The sequence below is a fragment of the Callorhinchus milii genome, unplaced genomic scaffold, assembly GCF_018977255.1.
Source record: "Callorhinchus milii isolate IMCB2004 unplaced genomic scaffold, IMCB_Cmil_1.0 Scaffold12, whole genome shotgun sequence".
In the NCBI taxonomy this organism is placed as follows: domain Eukaryota; kingdom Metazoa; phylum Chordata; class Chondrichthyes; order Chimaeriformes; family Callorhinchidae; genus Callorhinchus; species Callorhinchus milii.
Window position 1 is genome coordinate 14,265,249 of NW_024704753.1, and position 22,780 is coordinate 14,288,028.

Consider the following 22,780-nt stretch of genomic DNA (forward strand, 5'->3'; position numbering starts at 1 on the left):
TGCTGTCTGTGTTTGTGTGTGTCTGTGATGTCTGTCTGTGTTTGATTATATTGTTGTACTTTACTGTCAGGGTGAGCGAGGCCCACGAGGTGCCGATGGACAGAAAGGAGTGAAGGGAGATCCAGCGGAGAAGGGAGAGAAGGTGAGATCGAAATCAGAGAAGGAGTTGGTTGCTGTGATGGGTCAGGACCACACTCTCTGCCGGTCACCGTGTGTGGATCCTGGGGATGGAGGTCACTGTGACGGCCAGTCACTGTGTCTGTGTTTTAGGGACCGTCTCTATAGTCGGGGGCGGTGAGAGGGGAGGGGGCAAGCCTTGTGCATCAGTCATTGTGGTGTAGGTGTGGACGGACCTTCCAAATAAAAAGATCAGAGGAGACTGACGTGGGTCTGTGTCCCGTCTCTAGCTCAGTTGCTCACTGAAGATTTTTCATCTCATTATATTCAGGGAGAACCTGGATACGGAATTCCTGGCCAACCAGGACCCAAGGGCGACCGAGGAGACAGGGTGAGTCGCTTTCGCTGTGTATGTTTTACGGTGCGTAACTCAGACGTTTCCATGCGAATGCGCTGCACAGACCAGCAGACTGGAATCCCGGGCAGAGTTACACGTCACTGAATCGCACATCACACCAGAGGTGCTCAGTGTAAGGTCAACCGGGCTATCACCCGGCAGGATGGGGCCAGGTTCAGTCCCTGTTGGAGATCAATGGAGCCGGTCTGCCTACAAACACAGTCACTACACCGTAATAGGAATTCCATGTGAAGTGCTTTCAGGGGTTGTATTTTTAATGTTGACTACATGGGATTCTTTCCACCTGTTCAAATGGATGTTAAAGATCTTCTCGAAAAGAGAAGGGAGTTTTTCTCACTCTCCCGTTGTCCCGACCAACAGTCCCCCAGATAACATTGGTCATTCACGTCAAGGTAGTTTGCTATGGGCGTATTGGCTGCCACATTCGCCCACAACATACACAGTCACAACGCATCACAGTAAAAACCCTGTGAAGCGCTTTGAGATGTTTTAACAATGTGATAAAGAGCTAAATCAAATGCAAAGATTATATTACAATAATTATTCTGAGGATACTATACTTCATAGCTACACGAGTGAGGTGTTCAAAATAATTCAGAATACAATCCTTTTAGGATTACTGATTATTGGTGTAGTTATTACGCTCAAACCTGTGTTCTTTCTCCCAGGGTAATATTGGGCTTTCAGGAAGACCTGGTGAACAGGTAGGAGATGCTCTGTGTTATTTGAAAGGTTAACACAGTTTGTATGAATGAATGACTAATGTCATCTGATGGCTTGTGTTTCAGGGGGTCAGTGGAGATCGAGGCGACAAAGGAGAGCCTGGCAAAACAGGAGCGAACGGACAAGCCGGTTTGCGGGGAAGGGAGGTGAAAAAGCCATTCACGTTCGGGATAGCTGCTGTAACAATTAAGGCTTAAATTCCATACGATGCAATGCTCACTCCATCAGTCTGGGTGAAGAACGAACGTCCTTCAGCTCATTGTACCTCACCCTTCCTGCCCGCCCACCCGTCCTCCCATCACAACATCAGGTTGTATTTGAGAAACATCCTGTGTCCCGGCCTGGTAATCTGTTCCGCTCATTATTTACTCTCTGGGTACAGAAAAACTTCCCGGTATCTGTCCTGAAATTGTCCTTTTGGAACCCTAATTCTGTGCCCTCAAGTTCTCTGTCTCAGGACGTTTAAAAATAAGTTTCTGGGTTTACGTTGTTAATCCTATTATTGTTATTATTTGTGTACCCTCAGAGGCTTCTTTCCAAGACAAAGTTGGATTTAGGGTTGATCCTTCTGGTTTTAGCAATTTCCAGTTCAGGTGGACGTTACAGATCCCATGGCACTATTTGAAAAGCAAAAAGAGTTTCTCTACCCTGGTGTCCTGGGCAACAATCCCCCAGATAAAATGGGTCACGCAACTCCACGACTGTTTGTGGGACACTGCTGCGTGCAATTGACTGCCATGTTTCGCCCACAAAATGAAAGGATTATTATTATTATTGTTTCCTTCAGCTGTTCCCGGAGAAGTAATCCAGCAACTGTCCCTGATAGGTTAAAATGCCTTTGACGGCAACAAGTGAACACTGCAGCAACTCGGCTCTGGTTGTATCTGTCAAAGTCCTAATGGAAAGGCTGGTCCTAGCTGGACAAGCAGCAGGACGCTTACCATACAGTGCTCTTCACTGCAAGCTGTGTGGTTTTACCTGGTTAGACTCCAGCAGTTATCCCAAGGCACACTCGAGTCTGCAATTATTGGCTTTTGCCAACCTGTGCCTAATGGTCTCTGGAATTAGGTGAGCAGTGTGCGTCTCTCCGGGGAGAGAGTTCCCAGGTGTAGGAAAATTTCTGCTGTAGGTTGTATGCATCTATGGCATAGATAGATGTATAAGTGTCCTTTGGTATGGACAATTTTAAGCACAATGATGGGTTTCCACAAGTGAAACCCCTTTGAAAACCTATTGAGTCCATTCCCAATAAGTTTTTTTTTTTGTAGTTGGCTATTTCAGAAACGAGGGTTAAAATAAAATCGCCTGATGTCCTACCATCCCTTTAAGAGAATCAGTTTCTGAAGAGTCACGTGTAAGGTGATGTGTTGTGGCAGAGAGGACACTGGCAGTGTCGGAAGGGACAGGAGATAATTCACGTTTTACCCTTCTCGTTTTCAGGGAGAAAAAGGAATCAAAGGGGACGAAGGAACGCCGGTAATTTCACTTTATAACCCTGTTTGTTTGTGTTTCAACCATCGTGTCCATCTTGTAATGTCAGCCAGGCTAACAGCATTGTGTTTGTCCTTAGGGTGAGAGTGGACTGCCCGGACGGATTGGGGAGAGAGGACTGCGGGTAAGGAACTCTGTATTTGCTCCTCCCTATCCCTGTGACCCGCTATCTCCTGTCTGCTTCCTCTGCTCAGCGGACTCTGGTTTGGTTCCACCTCCCTGCCCCGCCCCACCATCATTTCTGCCCCCAATCTCTGGAACTCCATCCCACAGTCCCTTTGACCCACCCCCTCCCTTGCCTCCTTCAAGGCCCGGCTCAAGACCTTCCTTTTTGACTGCCTTCTATCCCGTTTCTATCCCCAGCTTACCTGCCCTCCGCCCTTCCTGATCCCAACCACCAGCTCGGGTACAAATCCTTGATTGTCCAGCACCTTGGGACATCCTCCTGATGTGAAAGGCGCTGCACAATACAAATTTGTTTCTGATGTTGTTTATTGAGTGCAGAGACAGGGTTCGATTTGTGCAGAATAACAGAGTAACAGAGAAGCCAAGAAGCAGTTGCAAGATGCCACATTCGAGTTATGAAGACCCACAAATGTATTCTTCAACTAAGTAGTGAGCTACAAAGGGAAATCTTTACCTGCCAGACTGAGAACCAGCTGGAATGATCCGAAATAAGTAAAACAAAATCTCTAACGATTGGGATTCATTCATTATACCCTCGTTTCGAAAAAAATGGAAAACCCGATGAATAAAATTGGGAGCCAGTCTGACTGACAGCGAGTGTCACCAGGTTTCATGGCTGTTGGTGATAGTAAGGGAGCACAGCTGGAGTGAGCACTGGATTGGAGATCAGTCGTATCTAGTTCAAATCCCTGTGAGCATCTGACAAAGTTATTCCAAGCTTTGTTGATGGTTGAGAAGCCAGTCTGAGACTCAGAGATGCCCTAAAGCCGACGATAGTTGGTAGGAAAGATCAAGCTAGCTGCTTGGCAGTGACAATCAACCCCAATACTGCTCTCGCCTGCGATCCACTCATACATTCTTTCTATTCAGTTGCAATCAGATACAGGGAATCCTGGTTCCATCCCTAGCTCAAGGGTACTTGATTTCAAGATCCTCATCCTCACCTACAAGGCCATTCACGGCCTTGCTCCCTCCTACCTCTCCAACCTACTATCCCCCTACCTACCTGCCCGTACCCTCCGTTCCTCTGGCTCTGGTCTGCTCCACGTCCCCCGCCCCAATCGCCCTACCATCGGTGGTCGGGCTTTCAGCCTCTCAGCCCCTAGGCTCTGGAACTCCATCCCCCAGTGCCTTCGCCGCCTCCTCCCTTTCCTCCTTCAAGGCCGGTCTCAAAACCTTTCTCTTTGACCGAGCCTTCAGCTCCCCTCTCGACTCTCTTCCCCCTCCTCGCTCCCTCCCTTCCCTCCCCTCACCCTGACCATTTCCCCCCTCCTCGCTCCCTCCCTTCCCTCCCCTCACCCTGACCATTTTCCCCCTGCTCGGGTCATGACCCAACTGTGCAGCGCCTTGGGACGTCCTCCTGACGTGAAAGGCGCTTTATAAATGGAATCTTGTTGTTGTTGTTGTACTGAGGCCACTCATGCCCATACTGGTTAGTGACCCAGTATTTATACTGGCACCTTCCCAGCATGATGAGAGTTAGTTTTCCAAAAGCTTTGCCATTTTGGCCAAGCACACACTCCCAACGCTAGTTTGGAGATCAGGAAACCAGGGGTTAATGCTGTTTTGACGTTTCTAGGGTCCACCTGGAATTAATGGCAAACTGGGAGAAAAAGGCGATCGTGGAGACCCAGGCGAATCGGGGAGAGATGTGAGTCTCAACACAATCATTATTGATTGGCTTCTTGTCACTTTCATTTCATTACTACCATCTTAAAGAAATCTATGTGTATAATAAACCTGTCAACGTCACTTCCTTTCAGGGCAGCCGAGGTCCATCAGGTTTAACGGGCGTAAAAGGCGATCAAGTGAGTTAAAGCAGAAGAGCGTTAAAACGTTAGATGCTCAAGAGCGAGCACCACAGTGTGCTGCTAACCTACAGATTGTTCAGAATGTGCCGAGACCCAGGCAACACTAGACAGTTGTCCTCCAACCAGTCTAACAGTGGCTGCTAAGATTGTTAGACACATTGAGCTATGGATCTGATTGAGGGTACATCAAGGGGTTGGGACACTTCCCACTCAGCTCCTGTTGACTGTTAGCAAAACCCTTGTGGGTAGAATGGACCTTGCTGGACATGAGGTGGGAAGCTTGCTATGTGGTTTCAGCTGGTTCAAATCCAAGCAGTTACCCTCAATGCACACTCTGAGGTCCATCAAACAGTCCAGGCAGTCCCTTCAGGTCATAGAGACCACAACTGTACATTGTACTTACTGTAGGTGCAGCCTGACAAGATCTCTGTGCAACCTGAGGTGACATCATGGGATCTGGCCTCAACTGATTTGACAATATAGTCCAGCCTAGTCCTGTTGCCCTGGTTTGGAGATGAACGCCACAGTCAGCCTTGTGCACAGCAATTCACGTCAGTCACAGAGGTCATACCTGGTCTCTAATGCAGTTAGCTGCCTGAAAGCCTATGGCTCGATCTGACTGCTCCTTCCCATTGAAGCGGGTCGTCAAACAGCGAGCATGACGCAAAGGAGAACGCTAATAATTTTTTCTTTCTTTCGATCCAGGGACCACAAGGATCCCCAGGGCTCCCAGGAAGAGTGGTAAGTAGTAGATTTTGTGGCGGCAAAACATTTGCCAAAGTGGCCAACAAAGTATTGGCAAAGAACATTTCTAATTCTCAGCTCCGAGTGTCTGACTTGCTCCTCATATATATATATCTATATATATATCTATATACCACAACGCTCAACGTATGGTTGCAAAAGATTTTCCAAACGAGGTGTTTGCCCGAACCACAACCATTTGAGTATAAAAGGTTAGTCTGAAGGCATTAGATAACGTGCATCATGATAAGCTGTTTCACCTCGTACTGAACGGCTGAACCAGAGGGCATGGCCTGCGGGTAAATTCGGAACAAATCTGCGGAAACACTACTTCAGTGAGTGAGCGATAAGCTTATGGAACAGGCTCCCTAGGGAGACGGTGGAAGCGAAAAATGTCATTCGTTTCAAGAACAAATTTAGATAGATTTCTACTGGAAAATAATATCTCGGGATACAGTATATAATTTGGAACATGACATGCCAAGCGACTGCCAGGAAGGAGAACTGGATGGACCTTGGTCTTCTTGCCACTAGCAAATTTTTATGTTTTCCACAATAGCTGTGAAGTGGATGTTAGATGGAGATCTTCTGAAGTTCCAGTGTACTGTGTGACACAGTACAGGATACAGCGGGCAGGTCCTCCTCATGGGGTGACGCTCTCTCTGTGATAAGGGAGGTCCAGACTGGACAGTGCTACCTGGGTTAATGTACTGACCAGTGAATGAGGAAATAGGTCATGTTCCCTCACTGAATATTAATGTTTTGTTCTGATTTTACAGATTGGCATGGACAAAGGAATGCAAGGCCTGAGGGGAGAAAAGGTATTACATACATTGGGAGTATTCAGTGAATAATAATAATAATCCTTGTTTTTGAGATGCCTCAAAGCACATCATGGAATATATGTACTGTGAAGTGGAATGACTGTGCATTTTGTCGGCGAAACAAGAATTAAGAATCTGCTTGGGAGGTAGAGGGATGCCTTGCGTTACTACTGTAAAGATGATGATTGTCTACTTTGGCTTGATTTCTAGGGTGAGCCCGGGAAGTCTGGTGACTCTGGGTTGCGAGGGGTAAAGGGAGAGGATGGAACCCCTGGTGTGCCAGGCCAGCGAGTAAGCATATTATTAATATTTCAAATTACGGTATTCTCGCTATTGAACTCCTGCCATGACAGGCCCTCAGTTAGCTGCGTACGTAGCGCTGCTCCCACTCAATCATTTCAGTGCACTCCACAGGTCCCGCGGGTTTGGCTGCAAACGTGAGGCACATCATTTCTGTGACGAGTGTCAAGGAAGCGGACAGACAAAGAGGAACGTTCTATGACCTTTCCCCTAAAATTGGCTCCATTTCTAGGGGGGGCATAAATATCTGTTGAGGTTGCACTGCACGCTGATCATTTGCCGTAACGTCGTTGAGACGTCTTGAAGCGCTTCACAGGATACACTGTAAAGAGTGACTGTACACTTTGTGGGCGAATCGCGGCAGCCAATTGCGCACAGCAGAGTTTCCCCCATACACAGTCGTGAATTGAGTGACCAAATCATCATATTATTTATTTACATCGACTTCGGAATGGTGTTTTCTTTGTGGTACGAAATGCATTTGGTATTACCGTAAAGTGTTGCTATGGGATATATGTTACCTTGTTAATTGGCCCCTTTTCTGTTTGCTTGGCAGGGTTTGCAGGGCGAGAGAGGTCTGACAGGACCACAGGTAAGTTCTTCACTATCCTTCACTTTTTAAAATCCAAGCTTAGCGTCAAGTAGCCTCTGCTTGATTTTATCTAACAGAGCAAAACACCATTAAGGTTGAAAACAGAACACAACATTGTCCTTCTCGAAATAGTCCAACTTGCCCAGAAACAGAAGGATCAGTTTTATCTGGGAGATTGATAGTCAAAACATAGGGAGAATCTCCCTTCTCTTTTAACGTCAGCCTGAACAGGCAGATAGGCCCTGGTTTAACATCTCATCCGATATTTTTATGATGTCAAACAGCAATAAATTACATTTGTGTAGCGCCTTTCATGTCGGGATGACGCCTCACAGCATGTAGTGGCTTGCACTTGTAGACAAATCCAAGCCTCTTGCTTCAGCGGGAGGATGCAAATGTCATTTGTACTTGTGAAGCTGGTTAGAGTTTGTGTGAAAGGTGTTGTTTTGATTCATTTTGCAGGGAGATCAAGGTCAACGAGGATTTCCGGGAGAAAAGGTAACAATAAGCCCTGCATTTGACACAGCGCCTTATTATTACATTGTCGTATCATTTCAGAATGCTGCACAGGATTTTACTGTAATGTGCAGTGACTGTATTTTTTAAGGAACACTACAGCCGGCCGAGTGCCTGACACACTCCTGGACCTCCTCTCCATGCTTAAAAGTATCCAAACTAGATTGAGAGTTCCACGTATGTTTGCCACTTACATGTAGAACTTTCCGCATCCAGAAAGCGATACGCACTCCCCGAATGACCGTGCCAAGCTTACATAGTTCTGGAGAGTATTAGGCACAGGTTGGTGAGAGTCAAGGCTTGGGGACCCTAGACAGTGTGGTACTGCTGGAGTTTAACCAGATAAAACCACATAGCCTCCCATTGGAAGCACTGTCTGGCAAGCTTCCCATTGCTTGTCCAACTATGTTCATGTGGTTTCTTTAGGGCTTTGACTTGTAGGGTTAACAGAAGGGTGGGAAGAATCCCTAGTCCCAGTGACCTGTATATCCCTCCAAGCACTGCTGATGAGCCAGGATGGCTGCTCTATCATTAACAATGCCCTGGTGTACCACCATAGATTTGGATTCCTCCTTAGCCCAGTTTTTCTTAGGTCATCCCATTGCTAATCCATTGGCTAAGATCAGGTAACAATGCAGACCAAAGATTAACTCCGAGAGTTGCAGCAATCATTCCTGATGATGTATTCATTTACTGAGCCATTGAGGGGTGGGGGGAGGGAAATCCTCCCCTTATAGCAAACTATTGTGTACAAAGGAGCTCAGGAGAGGATTAGACAGGTAGGAGAAGAGGTTTATGGATTGATACAGTTACTGAGAGATGAGCAGCAGCACCTGTGTTGGGGCGTCTCTGTGTAGGTGCACACAGGACAGCACTGGACTCACTGTTGTACGTGTAGGTCATGATATCTGTTCACCCGAGGACTGGGAGAGATGAGAGACTACACAAGAGGAAAGAGGGTATCCAATACATGGGAAACAAACGATAAAGATCCCATTGAAACAGCAATAGACGTGTGGCTTGAAGTGCAATGGCACACTCTGGTGTCCTTCATTCCACCGGGTCCTGTGTCCGATTCTGATCCAGATTCCCAGTGAGATGAAGCACATGGGAGGTGTCAATGATCAACGAAAATCATGCCCTCTCTCTCCCCACCCCACCACCCCATCGCGAAACAATGGTAAGTTTGTGAGCAAGTGGCGCAAAACAATCTTTTGATAAAAGCTTTGGAACGGCAGTGTTCAGGTTCAGAAATGTACATTTCAGGAAGTATTTCTTCACCCAGAGGGTAAATAACGACTAGAAATGTTCCCAGGAAGGGTGGACCCTGGGTGTCATTTAAGAAGCAGCTGGATTCTGTGATGGGAGGACGAGAGGGTGGAGATTGTGGCAGATTCGGAAGTCATCCTAAACCTCTGTTGCGATCTGACTGACTGACTGACATGGCTTCTTGGAGCCTTAACTCATCTTGTTTGCCGAATCGAGAGAATCTTTCACTGCACAAAAGAGCACAACATGAAGCGGTTTCTTTTCTTTGTTGAACACAGGGTTCCAGGGGACCTCCCGGAATTGACGGTAGAAATGGGATAGACGGAAAGAATGGGGCAGCTGGCCCTCTAGGGCTGAGGGTGAGTGTCAGGTGCAGCCCAGGTACAAGTCAAAGTGGGTCCTTCCCTGGCTCTGTGCTATCACATCCCGGAGCACACTCATTTTACAATGAAACGTGTTTTATTAGGGTTCTGGACTCTCACGTATATAGAAGGGAAATCTGGAGCTGACAGTCTGAGTATTCCTACTGTTTGGGTTGATTTTGAGCCAGTTTGATGGGAGGGTGGTGGGTGGAGATGGGGGGGTGTGTGTTGTGGGCATAATGTCTTATTTGTAATATTGCAAATAGCGGTTCCTGCTGATGATCAGATGGTTGGCCCAGTGGAACTCAGCCTTGGTGAGGTTTCCTTCCAGGCCCGTCAGAGTGTAGTTCACATGGGGAGGAGTGAGATACACCCACTTACCAACAGGGGTCACTATTAGAAATTGCTGGGTATCTGGTATTGAGCCCTGTGTGAGCAGTAGTGAGACGCCATTCTCACCACTGATATGCCATTCTCTCCAGTGGCTGCATTGCTTTTCATGTCTCCCTTTCCTGTCTGTTGCAGGGTGACCAAGGCAAACAAGGGGAGCCGGGCAGAGATGTAAGTGCCCCGTACCCTGATTCCAAACAGGCTTGAATAACAATGCCATTGTGGCTTGAAAGCAAACCGTCTCTTCCTTTGTCTTCGATCGCAGGGCTTACCGGGATTGAGAGGACAACAAGGTCCCCAAGGAGCGTCCGGACCTCAGGGGCCCCTGGGACACCCGGCAAGTTAGACCTTTCTTTTACGAAGAAACCATTACGTAAATAGGAAATGAAACCCCAAATGGATGGGCTTATTACTCAATCATTGTATTAGATACACACATCATAGAATCATGGAATATTACAGCACAGAAAGAGGCCATTCGGCCCATCGTGCCTGTGCCAGCTCTTCGGAAGAGCTAGAGAACCAGTCCCACTACAGGATATTGAAGCCCTGAAAATGTAGCCTTGTATTCCGCACACTCTGACATCAGGACAGGCATGTTGTCCTGTTTGATACCTGGAGAGTGCATCTCAGCTACTCCTAAATGGATCGCAATTGAATACAGTTCTGTTGTCCCTTGAGAATGATCCACTGTGTGAGAAGAATGAGTTATGAGCAGCCATTAGACAAGCTGGGGCTCTTCAGCTTGAAAGGGGCCATCTCAGAGGGGACCTAATAGAGGTGTATAAAATTTGAAATGGGATTGAAAGAGGAAACCCAGAACAAAGCTTTAGGATGCAATAAGACTGTAGAACAACAGGACACAGGGTTAGAGTTGCAAAGGGCAATTTTAGGAGAGACACCAGGAAGTATTTATTTACCCAGAGGGTGGTTAATGGCTGGAACAGGTTGCCAGGAAGGGTGGTTGAAGCCAGGATACTGGGGGTTCATTTAATAAAACAGCTCGACACTGTGGTGTGAAGATTACAGGGTCAGTTGTTCTGGAGGGATGAGATCAGATGGCCAAAGGGCCTTATTCATCCAACCTAATCTTGTGATGTTGTGATCTTGTGAAGAGTATGGATGAACCTATAATAATCACACCAGCTATTGGACGATCTGAAATGTGTTGGTAAAAGTTGTGGGAGAAGGAAGGCCAGGACTGTACTGCTTTGGAGGCATTTGGTCCCCAAATGGGAAAGGTTCTTCAAATCATCAAAACTACCTCTGGGTATCGAACATAGAGGCTTTCAGGCTGGATCTTTGCTCTGGCCTTCTACCTCAACCCTCTACATCAGACTTGAGTTCAGTAATAAGAACAAAAGTCGCTGGGAACATGCAGCAGATCAGGCAGCATCGATGGAGAGAGGAAAATGAGTTGATATTTCAGGTCGATGACCTTTCATCAGAGTTTTGTTCTGCTGCCTGTTCCCAGTGACTTCTGCTTTTATATCAGATTTCCAGCATCTGCAGTATTTTGCCATTTGACTTGAGCTCCGTGCTTGATGTGTGTGTTGAAGGATTAATGCTTGTTTTTTGATCCACCTCAGGGGAAACCAGCGGTTGATGGGAAGCCTGGCCTACCTGGAAAGAATGTAAGTATATGGGAGAGAGCATCATTAGAAGCCGACTGCTGACAACCATATGCTACCTCTGCATGGAAAAACACTTCCAAATAAAACGAGAAGGGTTGGGAGGCTAATGTGGAATATATATATTGGCGTGATTGGGCTGAATGGCCTGTCTCCATTTTGTAATGTTGTATTTAATTCGGTCATAAAGGAAAATAAAATGGCTCTTGATTCTAGATTTGAAGGGAAAGTGATCCAATGCTGTGAAATATATAAATAAATCCAATGCTGCCCTTTTGACAAGCCCCTTAATACCTCTAAGTAACAGAATAGTGGAGTCCTGTTGCGTAGTGGTTAGAGCACTCGCCTTGCAAGCGAGAGGACCTGGGTTCGATTCCCGGGCAGGACAAAACGCTGGGCAAGTTTCCTTACTCCACGTGCCTCTGTTTACCTAGCAGCAAGTTAGTCGATTGGCGGATCACTTTTCCAGGGGTAATAATCCTTTCCGAAAGAAGAAATAATTTAGTCACTCAATCCACAACTGTTTGTGGGACACTGCTGTGCCCAATTGGCTGCCGCTTTTCACCCACGCAATATACGTCAATTCACTTCACAGTATACTCTGTGAAGCTCTTTTAGACGTCTCAAAGACGTGATAAGGCGCTGTATCAAATGCAAGGATTATCATTATTATTTCTCTTTTAGATATCCTTACCATATTGAAAATAGTCACAACACACAATTATAAACACACAGATATTTAATACATTGTAAAATACATTGTATTGTGCTTTATACACTCACGTTGAATATACTTATAATACGTATAGAAACATGTTTGATATTCTTATGACATATACATGTATGTATAGTATAAACATCTAGATAGTATGATTTACTCATTTTCAGACATGACGGCGGTGGGATTTTATTAAGTGTGAGGATTTCTGTTTTTCTCAGGGAGAAGATGGGACTCCGGGAGAAGATGGAAGGAAGGTAAGAGAAGCACAGAGCGTGTGTGACCCAAATCCACTTTAAGATGTGTTTGACGCTGCCATATAGTGCCTTGAGCTTTCCTGTTCGTTCCCTCCACTCAGCAGGCTCTGGCCTGCTCCACGTCTCCCACTTGACCCACCTTACCATCGGCGGCCGGGCTTTCAGCCTCTCTGCCCCCACCCTTTGGAACTCCATCCCACAATCCCTTCACCTTGCTCCCTCCCTTGCCTCCTTTAAAGCGTGACTTAAGACCCTCCGTTTTGACCATAACTTCAGCCGCCCACCTACCCCCTCTGCCCTCCCTCATCCCAACCCTACCCCCCTCCCACACTCGGGTCCTGATCCCCGACTGTTCAGCGCCTTAGGACGTTTCCCCCCCCCCCACAATGCGAAAGGCGCTTTACAAATGTAAGTTTTTTCTTGTTAAGATCAGCTAAAAGTTGTCATTTGTTAACTTCCACTGGTCAGTGAGTCAGTGACCAGAGGGCATCTAATTAAGATAGGTACCAAACGAGCAAAATAGGAGGAGTTTTTACACAGAGAGTTGTTAAGATGTGGATTGCTCTGCCTTGTGCAGTGTTCATGCAGGAATTATATTAGTTTTCAAGGGGGAACTTGATAGAAATCTGAAAAGGAGTCATTTACAGGGATAGGGGTAAAGGCAGGTCAATGGGAATGAATGGATTTTTTCTTTCAAAGAGCTAACACAGTCTTGGTGAACCAAACGACCTTCTTGTATGCTGTAAAGCCATGAAAATTTACAATGTAAAGTTCTGTTTCTAGAAATGCTATGATGATTAATGTGGGGTGGACTATATGACATCTTTTACCTCCCTGTAATGCACAAATTGGCTGCCTCATTCTCTTATATGGTAAAGGGTCTCAGCAGTACTCATTGCCTTGCTTTGACAGCAAATGCCTTTGCCCAACACACTTGATACTTTCCCCGGCATCAGTGACACTTTTCAGAAGGGTTTAGAACACTGCAAATAACCTGTAAATATTGTAAAAAATCACTTATTATTTATTTGCTGAAGTACACGTGTTCTCTTCATTTACAGGGTGAAAAGGGTGATCCCGGGAGCAATGGAAGAGATGTGCGTAAAATGGTGGATCGGCAGAACTCAAGAGGAGTTGCCGTGGGGTTTACGTGTTCTGGGTAGAATTACCAAAAGAAAGGGTCAAAACACTTAGAGCTTTCATTGTAAAATGCCTTGTGGTCAGGAGAGGCAGGGTGACATAACTCCAACATAGCACACCATGGTAGTAGATAAGGATACTGCCTTGTCATCCTTCGGCATTGAATCACTGTGCAGTTTAGTGTTGTGCCTGGGATTACGGTAACCAAGAAAATTCCATTCCGCACGTAGGAAATTTTCCACAGGTAGGTGGCAAATACATGTGGAACTCTCAGTCTGGTTTGGATGCTCTTAAGCACGCTGATGGGTTTCCGCATACGTCAAAAATCCGCTGACCAAAAAAAAAAGAGAAAGAGGAAGAATTTGATAATTCACAACACTTCCTTTGCCCCTCCTCAACCGATCTCCAAAAATCAGACCCTTGTGGGCCTGGATTTGATTCCAGTCCACACCAGTTAGAGACATGAGGCTTCTCTCTCTCCCTCCTTTCTTGTAGAGTCCTGTAGCTCAGTGGTAGAGTACTCCCCTCGCAAGCGAGAGGACCTGGGCTTGATTCCCGGGCAGGGCGAAATGTTGGTCAAGTTTCCTTACTCCACATACTAGCATTACTTCCATTATCTAGCAGTAAGTAGTAACTCAGTTGTTAGTCGATTGGCAGATCCCTTTTCCGGGGTAATAATCTCTTTAAATAAACAAGCAAATCAGTTGATTAATAAATAAATTGGTCACTCAATCCATGTCTGTTTGTGGGACACTGCTGTGCGCAATTGGCTGCCTCGTTTCGCCCACATAACGTACAGTCAATTCACCCTACAGTGAAGCTCTTTGAGATGCCTCAAAGTCGTGATAAGGCGCTATATCAAATGCAAGGATTATTATTTCTCACTCTCTGCCAGTTGTGGGAGCCCTATATGAAGTGCACTTGGCCAGTTTCTTTGTGCACTTGTGCCCTGCCTGGTTTGGTAGTGCGGCAGAGGGCAGGTGAACCACTCCATGTCTTACTGTCTTATCTGTTGCAAATCCACCCAGGGACGAGATGGTGTTAAAGGAGAACGTGGAGAACTTGGGCTTCCAGGACTTCCTGGACCACAGGGTGTTTCAGGGCCAACCGGGCCCCCAGGGCCTCCTGGTCAGGTATGGAATATTTTGTATGAATCATTTGAATGAGGCCTTAAACTGAGCTCCTGTCTGTACCGTGTTCCAGGGGGATGTTATTGATCCCATGGCAGTATTTGCAAAGCAAAGGGAGTTTCTCTATCCTTGGCCAATAATCCCCCAGCTAATAATTGGTCATTCGCTTTATGGCTGTTTGTGGGATATTGTTGCCGTGTACACCGACAAATACAGTGATTGCACTTCATAATCATTATTGTGAAGTGCTTTGAGGTGTTCTAGGCGCTGTATGTTTCAGTATGAGCTTAGCCAGTGGACGAGGCTCAGTGAGTGAGTATAATTGCTTGGATATTCAGAAAGAACCCGGCTTATAACCTCCTCCATTTTTTCACACGTACAGGTTGTAGTCGTCAAAGGACTTCAAAGCACAACCTCGATTCCAGGACCCCAGGGACCTGCAGGAACACCGGTAGGTTAATACAGCTGTAAGGTTCTGCCTCATATTACTTATCTGCAATCTACAGTAAGGAGTTTGCCCGCAGTCAATTCACTTTACAGTATATTCTGTGAAGCGCCTTGAGACGTCTCGAAGACATGAGAAGGTGCCAAATCCTTGCAAATACAAGGATTATTATTATGTATTACGTAATTCATCATCTCAGGCTTATTTCATGAGTACATTTGGGCTCTTATTATACACCATAATGATAATAATAACCATGTGCAAATCTTATATATTATGCGGCATGTGTGTGTGTCTCTGTTATGTGGATACGTAAATCATGTGGATTATGAGCCATGTGTGAAACCATGCGTAGAGAGGAAAGGAATGAGTAAATATATAACAACCCATAAAAAGAATTGCTTGTTAAATCCTGCCACTGGTTGGTCACAATGAATTGGTGTAGTTATTGGTTGAACCGGGAATATGAGTGCAGACCATACACTTGAGGTGTTTGAACACATCTTAACTGAACTGATTCCAGGTAACTTGCATCGAGAAATTTCCTTGAACTCGTTTCAACATCATGCTGCTGGTTACTGGCACATTGGTTTGTTGCTACAGACAAATGGCTTCACAGGCCATTGTGGCTGAGAAACGAGACCTGATCGCAATCAGTTGAGTCCCTAATAAACTATCTGTTGGACCCAGTGACTTTTAAAGAATGTAAGTAGAGTACCAGAGCTCTGTGTCCCTGACTCGTAATGTCATTAATCCCATTACCTTTAACCAATACTATCTAACATAGCTACACCCTAAAACAATAAAAACTGTTTTGAGGCCAAAACCTCTTTGACCTCAAAGATGGATCATCTTTATCTCCGAAATTTCCACGCATATGTGGGATGCACGGAACCCTCAGTTTGGTTTAGCTTCTCTTAGCGTGGTGATGGGATTCCGCAGACATCTGGCCGAATCCCCCCCAACCCCAAAAGAGAAATAGGTGAGGCTGGGGGCTTAGCCATCCAGCTCCATCCAGGATGCAAATGAAAGCAGAGAAACTAGCATCTTTCCCAGGGTGCTGCCCTAGCTCATCTGTGCATCTTGAGTGTCATTAGGTTAGGAAGTGACAAAACACAAAATACTGCAGATGCTGGAAATCTGAGACAGAAACAGAAGTCGCTGGAAACACTCAGCAGGTCAGGCAGCATCTATGGAGAAAAGAAAGTGAGTCAACGTTTCAGGTCACGACCCTACGTCAGAACGAAGGGTCGTGGAGTCGAAATGTTGACTCACTTTCCTTTCTCCATAGATGCTGCCTGACCTGCTGAGTGTTCCCAGGTTAGAAAGTGAGTTTCTTTTAGAAATTAACATTGACTAAGTTAGCTTTCTCAGCATCATTACTGTAGCTCAAAGAGATGACCTTTGGGCCCGAGGGGAAAGAGTGCTTTTGTTCCCCATTAATTTGCATTGAAAGATATCGATGTGGAATTCATTTTTGAAACTGCCGGGAGCTTGAAATGTAAGATCCTCCAGCAACGATCAGTTGTTACTCAAAGCTCCAAACCCAACAAGTCTCCCAGATCATTGCAAATTTGCCAATGTAAGACCTGGCAATCTGACTATATTAAGGGAGTTTTTATATGTCGATAAGAAACCTAATTACCTTGTTCCAGTTTTGATTTCTACACGTGCTTCTCCAACAGGGAATTCCAGGGATCCCAGGGGCAACAGGCTCTCGGGTAGGTGATAAACTCTTTCCTTCTTTAGTGGATGCGACTAGCCTCAACATCCTGCTTCGATGTGTTCACTTTGTCACATTGGCTCTCCGCAGATGACAACGCAGATCCCTTGGTAAAAGAGTGACCTGCTCTTGCGTCTGTGCTCATGTTTTTCTGATGGCCTCAGGGAGGTGTGGAAAAGCAACCGTATTCACTCTGTTTTGTTGCAATTTTTCAGGGAGAAAAAGGAGAGACTGGGTTCATAGGTCAGAAGGTGAGTAAGTCGGGTTTCATGGTTGGTTTCATATCTACAACATTTTAGGAACAAGAAACGACATCAGACCACACCCGTGATCACCGTCTGTTTCACCACGTCAGGCTTTAGGTCCCGAAAACATTGTGTTGTAAACAGTCACCAATCAGCATTTACAGCCGCTGTTGACTTCATGTCAGCTGAACCTGCCTCAGTTGGCAGCACGCTTGCCTCTGAGCGAGATGTTTGTGGTTCAAGTTCTATGTCTGTGAACTCAGGTAGTACAGTCTGCCCATTCAGGTTGACATTAAAAATCCCATGGCACGATTTGACAAAAGAAGGGCGGCTGCATTTGCCTACGCAATACAGCCACCGCAATTTACAATAAATCGTGTGAAGTACTTTGTGAAGTCCGTCTGACATTAAAGGCGCTTCCTCAAATGGAAGGATTGTTTCCATCGCGTCCTAAGCCCAAAGGTAGAAGCGTGTGTTTACGAGCAGCAAGCCAGGCAGTGGGTCCAAGGCACAGCTATACTGGGGAGCATTATAGCTGGGTCTGACGTGAGGTCACCAAAGCTGGACATTGTTATTTTTACTGTCAAGCGCTCGGCTGGTGAACTCAAAGGTTTCTCTACCACAAAGGCTGATTGTTTTTTGTTGGTTCCTGGCAGGGAGAATCTGGTGATGATGGGAAGCCTGGAACGCCAGGGACAATACCTGTAAGTACAGAAGCAATGGTTCCAAGCATGAGGGAGAGTTGGCTTGGAATCAGGATGGCCTAGGGGTTGGGATGGCCCAGATTTGCATGTCAATATCAGGATACTAAGCCATTATTTAGATTAATATGAGGATAAGCTGTCGTTAGCTCACAGGAATTCAAAACTAATTGTTTGAGCAGCTTTACTGCTGCCTGGTTTGGATAAACTTAAGATGATATGAAGTAGTCTTCTCAAAGCAATGACCTCTCTTTGTCTGATCTCTCTTAGCAGAACATTGAACAAGCTCTGAAAACCTATGGTATTAAGTAAGCTCGAGGAATGGATTGCTCAGACCTCGTTCTATCAGCTTCTGCCATTTCCTTCCTTCCTTCCTTCCTTCCTTCCTTCCTTCCTTCCTTCCTTCCTTCCTTCCTTCCTTCCTTCCTCCCTCCCTCCCTCCCTCCCTCCCTCCCTTCCTTCCTTCCTTCCTTTTCTTCTTTTTTTCCTTTTCTACTTCAAGATCCTCACTCTCATGTTCAAATCCATTCACCCCCTGGCACCTCCCTACCTCCCCGACCTCCTCACTCCCCAATTCACCACCCAGTGCCTCCGCTCGACTGGCACCGGCCGCCTGCTCTTCCCTGGCACCCTTCGCTCTACCATTGGAGGTCGTGCTTACAGCCACTACCCCCTGAAACTCTGGAACACTCTCCCTCAATCCCTCCGCCTTGCCCCCTCTCTCCTCTCTTTCAAGTCCCGCCTGAAAACCTTCCTTTTCGATCGTGCTTAAGATTTTTCTTTCTATTGTTGTTTCGTCCATTCTTCCCCGTTTGGACCAGTTCCTCCTAAATTCTTTTTTAAACTGCGTAGGAGCCATCTTACATCTTTACCCTCTAGTTTTGGACTCACCAACAAGTGGAAACAGTCTACTAACTTGCACCTTATCAAATCTTAAACCCCTCAATCAGGTCCGCTTTCAATCATCACATCTGTGGAGAATGCTTTTTCTTTTTTTTGGGTCGGCCCTTAGTCTGAGGATTATGTGATACATTCAGCCTCTGGTGTCAAACTTGCGTGGAGCAGTCGTGAGTTGCATCTTACACTTTGCGGCTTTTCTGGCGCATTAAGAAACCAACAAGATTGTGATTGTACGTTTAAATTTCTCTTTAGCTTTCAGTGCTTCAGGGAGCGATCGACAAGTACAATTTGATGAATCAGGAAATTCGGGGATTGCCTGGTGAGAGAGGAACCAAAGGGGAGAGAGGAGATCAGGGAGAGAGAGGCCCACAAGGGAAAGAGGTAAGCCAAGGCTTCTCTGCATTTGTGTTTCCAGAGAATAACAATATCAGTCCTTGAATTTGTTACAGCATTTATCACGGCATTGCTTTAAATAGTAATAATAATCCTTGCATTTGATATAGCGCCTTATCACGTCTTCGAGACTTCTCAAAGCGCTTCACAGAATATACTGTAAAGTGAGTTGACTGTATATGCTTGTGGGTGAAACATGGCAGCCAATTGCTCACAGCAGTGTCTCACAAACAGTCGTGAATTGAGTGACCAGTTTATGGAGGAACAAGCAGATTATTTTGTTGGGGTTCCCTTTTTTTAAGTGACTATTGTTCTGTTTGAATTGTCCTCTGAACATGAAAGGCGCTGTAACAAATTCAAATGCTATTTATTACTTATTTAGCAATTAGCATCTAATCCACACCAGTGACATCCTTCAAACAACAATGAAATGAATCACAGAATTTATTCTATTACTTGGATGAATTTGGATGAGGGGAGAATATTGTTTAGGACTCTCTGAAAGAGCTTGCTGGCCTTCTTCTAAACAAAATCTTTCATGTCCACCTGAATAGACCTTGCTTTAATACCTCGGACCAGAATGTTTATGGTAAAAAAGTTAAGGTTAATATAAAAATCTTAAGACTTAATGCTTTGGGAGGAAGTAGGACCTTCTTCTCATAGGACCTCACAATAGCAGGCTTGAAGTGTCCAAACTATAGCATGGACGGTCTAAATCTTTCCTTTGGTAAGTGGTTAGAGCACTCACCTTGCAAGCGAGAGACCTGGTTCGATTCCCGACATGGAGAAAGGTTGGGCAAGTTTCCTTACTCCGCACGCCTCTGTTTACTTAGTAAGTAGGAACCCGGTTGTTAGTCATTTGGCGGATCGCTTTTCTGGGAGTAATAATTCCTTAACTTTTTTTAAAAAAAATAATAAATTGGTCACTCAATCCACGTCTGTTTTTTGGGACACTGCTGTGCGCAATGTATACAGAATATAGAGTCAATTCATTTTCCAGTATATTCTGTGAAGCGCTTTGAGACGTCTTGAAGATGGCATAAGGCGCTATTATAAATGCAAGGATTATTATTATTATTATCCTATTCTGTCTTTTCAGGGAATGATCGGTTTTCCCGGAGAAAGAGGATTTAAAGGGGACAAAGGAGGTATAGGAGTCCCAGGTGCTGAGGGGCCACCGGGTCGGGCTGTGGTAGAACGAGGTGCCGAAGGTCCCCCTGGAGTGTCTGGGGAACCAGGAAAGCCAGGAATCCCAGGAGTGCCAGGCCGAGCGGGAGAAACCGGAGAGACCGGACGCCCAGGAACGCAGGTTAGTAGTCTCTTCAAGCCTCGTCTAAAGACCTTTCTCTGCGACCTTGCCTTCGGCTACCCTGGTGCTCAAACTGTTTCATAACTCACAAAGCAGGTGAGATACTTGAGGGTTTGAAAAGACTTCCTTTTCTCTTTCCTCCAGAAAGTTAGCTGTCTTTTGTTTCCACAGGGTGACAGAGGTGAGAAAGGCGACCGAGGAAAAGACGTAAGTGTTTGAAGATTCTCTTCCCAATAGTGACAGTGAACTGTCCACAGTTTGTTGCACAGACTCACTTACAGCTACATTTCAGCTTTGTCCGTTTCAACTAACTTGCAAGAACGTCGTGTGAGATGTTTGAGAGCGGAGTCCTGTAGCTCAGTGGTTAGAGCACTCGCTTTGCAAGCGAGAGACCTGAGTTCAATTCCAGGCAGGGCGAAACCTTGGGCAAGTTTCCTTACTCCACACAGAGCCTAATAATAATCCCTCCAAAAAAACAAAACAATAATAAATTGGTCATTTTCAATCTACGACTGTTTGTGGGACATTGCTGTGCGCAATTGGCTGCCGCGTTCGCCCACAAATATACAGTCAATTCGCTTTACAGTGTGTTCTGTGAAGCGCTTTGGGACGTCCTCCTGACGTGAAAAGCGCTATATCAAATGCAAGGATTATTATTATTATTATTACAGCTACATTTCAGCTTTGTCCGTTTCAACTAACTTGCAAGAACGTCGTGTGAGACGTTTGAGAGCTTATTAACCAGTTCACATGGATCAACCCTTGTCAGTAGGTCAGAAACCACATGAAGAATTGGATGGTCCTGTGTGTTACAAGACTGGTGGTTAGTGGGTGAGATTTCAGAAGTTTCCATCCAGCTCCACACAGACAGAAACAGACCACGACAAAAGTTGAAACACAGATTGTCAGTGAAATGGATGCAGAAATTCAGCTCTTTAGTTCCACATTACTGCAATCTTGACATAATTGGGTGTGTTAGATGGCCTCAGCCTTCTGGAGTTCCCGTGTCTATGGACGTCTCTCCTCTCCCCACACACACACACACATCTCAATAGTATTTGTGATGTGTTGCTCATGTCACCTTACTTCTGGGTTAACTGAGTTTGAGATGGACAGCACTTGGGTTATAGTCCTAGATACTGTGCTAGCTTTAAATCACCGAACCTCCCGTAGAACCACGGACATGGGTGATATGGGAGGAGGCTGTTTAGCCCATTTATTTTCGTGTTGTCGCCGGGTCTACCTAGAAGTCATGCATCCTAATCCCAATTCCTTGCTGTTTCCTTGTCCTCTCTAATCTCCTTCATCGCCGTGTGTCCAGGTTTTCTAAATACCCCTGGCAAAACATACATCTCTCTCTATCCCATAAAGATGGACTATTGTACCGTAGCAGGTAGGTTTTTGTGCATCTCAGGGTACATGAGCTGCAGGTCTTTCCCTGACCCTGTTCTGCATTAGACATGAAATGATTTCCAATGCTCTCAGTCTAGTTTGTTTCAAAAGTGCTAACAAGCCTCAACTTTTCAATTACAGGGTAAAGATGGTGCACCAGGTCTTATTGGCCTCCCAGGATCCAAGGTAACCATCTTATTTCCTGTTCTTGCTCACTAAACTGAAGACAGGTTATATTTTATAGTCTAACCAGTGTGTTCTCTCCGCTCCCTACCGGGAAATGAGATCCTTACAATGGCTGAAGCTGATTTGGTTGAGGATTCAGATCGTAATCCTCTCTGTTACCTTTATTTTAGGGTGAAAGTGGACAGTTAACAACGCCTGGTTACCCTGGTCAGCGAGGCCCCCCAGGACCGCAGGGGCCAAAGGTCAGTGCTTGATTATTCGAATTCAAGATCCACATCCTCACCTACAAGGCCATTCACGGCCTCGCTCCCTCCTACCTCTCTGACCTACTATCCCCCTACTTACCTGCCCGTACCCTCCGTTCCTCTGGCTCCGGTCTGCTCCACATCTCCCGCCCCAACCACCCTACCACCGGTGGCCGGGCCTTCAGCCTCTCAGCCCCGAGGCTCTGGAACTCTATCCCCCAGTGCTTTCGCCGCTTCCTCCCTTTCCTCCTTCAAGGCCGGTCTCAAGACCTTTCTCTTTGACCGTGCCTTCAGCTCCCCTCTTGACTCTCTACCCCCTCCTCGCTCCCTCCCTTCCCTCCCCTCACCCTGACCATTTCCCCCCAATGCTCGGGTCCTGACCCAACTGTACAGTGCCTTGGGACGTCCTCCCGACGTGAAAGGTGCTCTATAAATGGAATTGTGTTGTTGTTGATCAGACAGGATAACAACAACAACAACAACTTGCATTTACATAGCGCCCTCCACACAGGGCAGCGTCTCAGAGCGCTTAACAGTGGCGGAGCCTGACTCCCAAGCCGGGGGGAGGTGGGAGGTGGCCGTTAGCACGGTCGAACAGGAAGTCTTCAGGTGGGACTTGAAA

At 46.0% G+C, this 22,780-nt stretch overlaps 1 protein-coding gene across 1 annotated transcript in view; it reads left to right on the forward strand.

Annotated features, from left to right (window-relative positions):
* The window catches only part of col7a1 (collagen, type VII, alpha 1), a 99,120-nt gene that overhangs the window by 34,041 nt on the left and 42,299 nt on the right, over positions 1-22,780 (forward strand). The window contains exons 41-69 of the mRNA XM_042339701.1: positions 71-142; positions 449-508; positions 1,204-1,239; positions 1,324-1,404; positions 2,699-2,734; positions 2,829-2,873; positions 4,515-4,586; positions 4,699-4,743; positions 5,452-5,487; positions 6,270-6,311; positions 6,525-6,605; positions 7,171-7,206; positions 7,669-7,704; positions 9,270-9,350; positions 9,879-9,914; positions 10,009-10,080; positions 11,333-11,377; positions 12,314-12,349; positions 13,411-13,446; positions 14,518-14,622; positions 15,002-15,070; positions 16,750-16,785; positions 17,003-17,038; positions 17,689-17,736; positions 18,886-19,014; positions 20,126-20,335; positions 20,507-20,542; positions 21,869-21,913; positions 22,084-22,155. Coding sequence (XP_042195635.1) covers positions 71-142; positions 449-508; positions 1,204-1,239; positions 1,324-1,404; positions 2,699-2,734; positions 2,829-2,873; positions 4,515-4,586; positions 4,699-4,743; positions 5,452-5,487; positions 6,270-6,311; positions 6,525-6,605; positions 7,171-7,206; positions 7,669-7,704; positions 9,270-9,350; positions 9,879-9,914; positions 10,009-10,080; positions 11,333-11,377; positions 12,314-12,349; positions 13,411-13,446; positions 14,518-14,622; positions 15,002-15,070; positions 16,750-16,785; positions 17,003-17,038; positions 17,689-17,736; positions 18,886-19,014; positions 20,126-20,335; positions 20,507-20,542; positions 21,869-21,913; positions 22,084-22,155 — 1,770 coding nt within the window. The remainder of the gene's footprint in view (positions 1-70; positions 143-448; positions 509-1,203; positions 1,240-1,323; positions 1,405-2,698; positions 2,735-2,828; positions 2,874-4,514; positions 4,587-4,698; positions 4,744-5,451; positions 5,488-6,269; positions 6,312-6,524; positions 6,606-7,170; positions 7,207-7,668; positions 7,705-9,269; positions 9,351-9,878; positions 9,915-10,008; positions 10,081-11,332; positions 11,378-12,313; positions 12,350-13,410; positions 13,447-14,517; positions 14,623-15,001; positions 15,071-16,749; positions 16,786-17,002; positions 17,039-17,688; positions 17,737-18,885; positions 19,015-20,125; positions 20,336-20,506; positions 20,543-21,868; positions 21,914-22,083; positions 22,156-22,780) is intronic.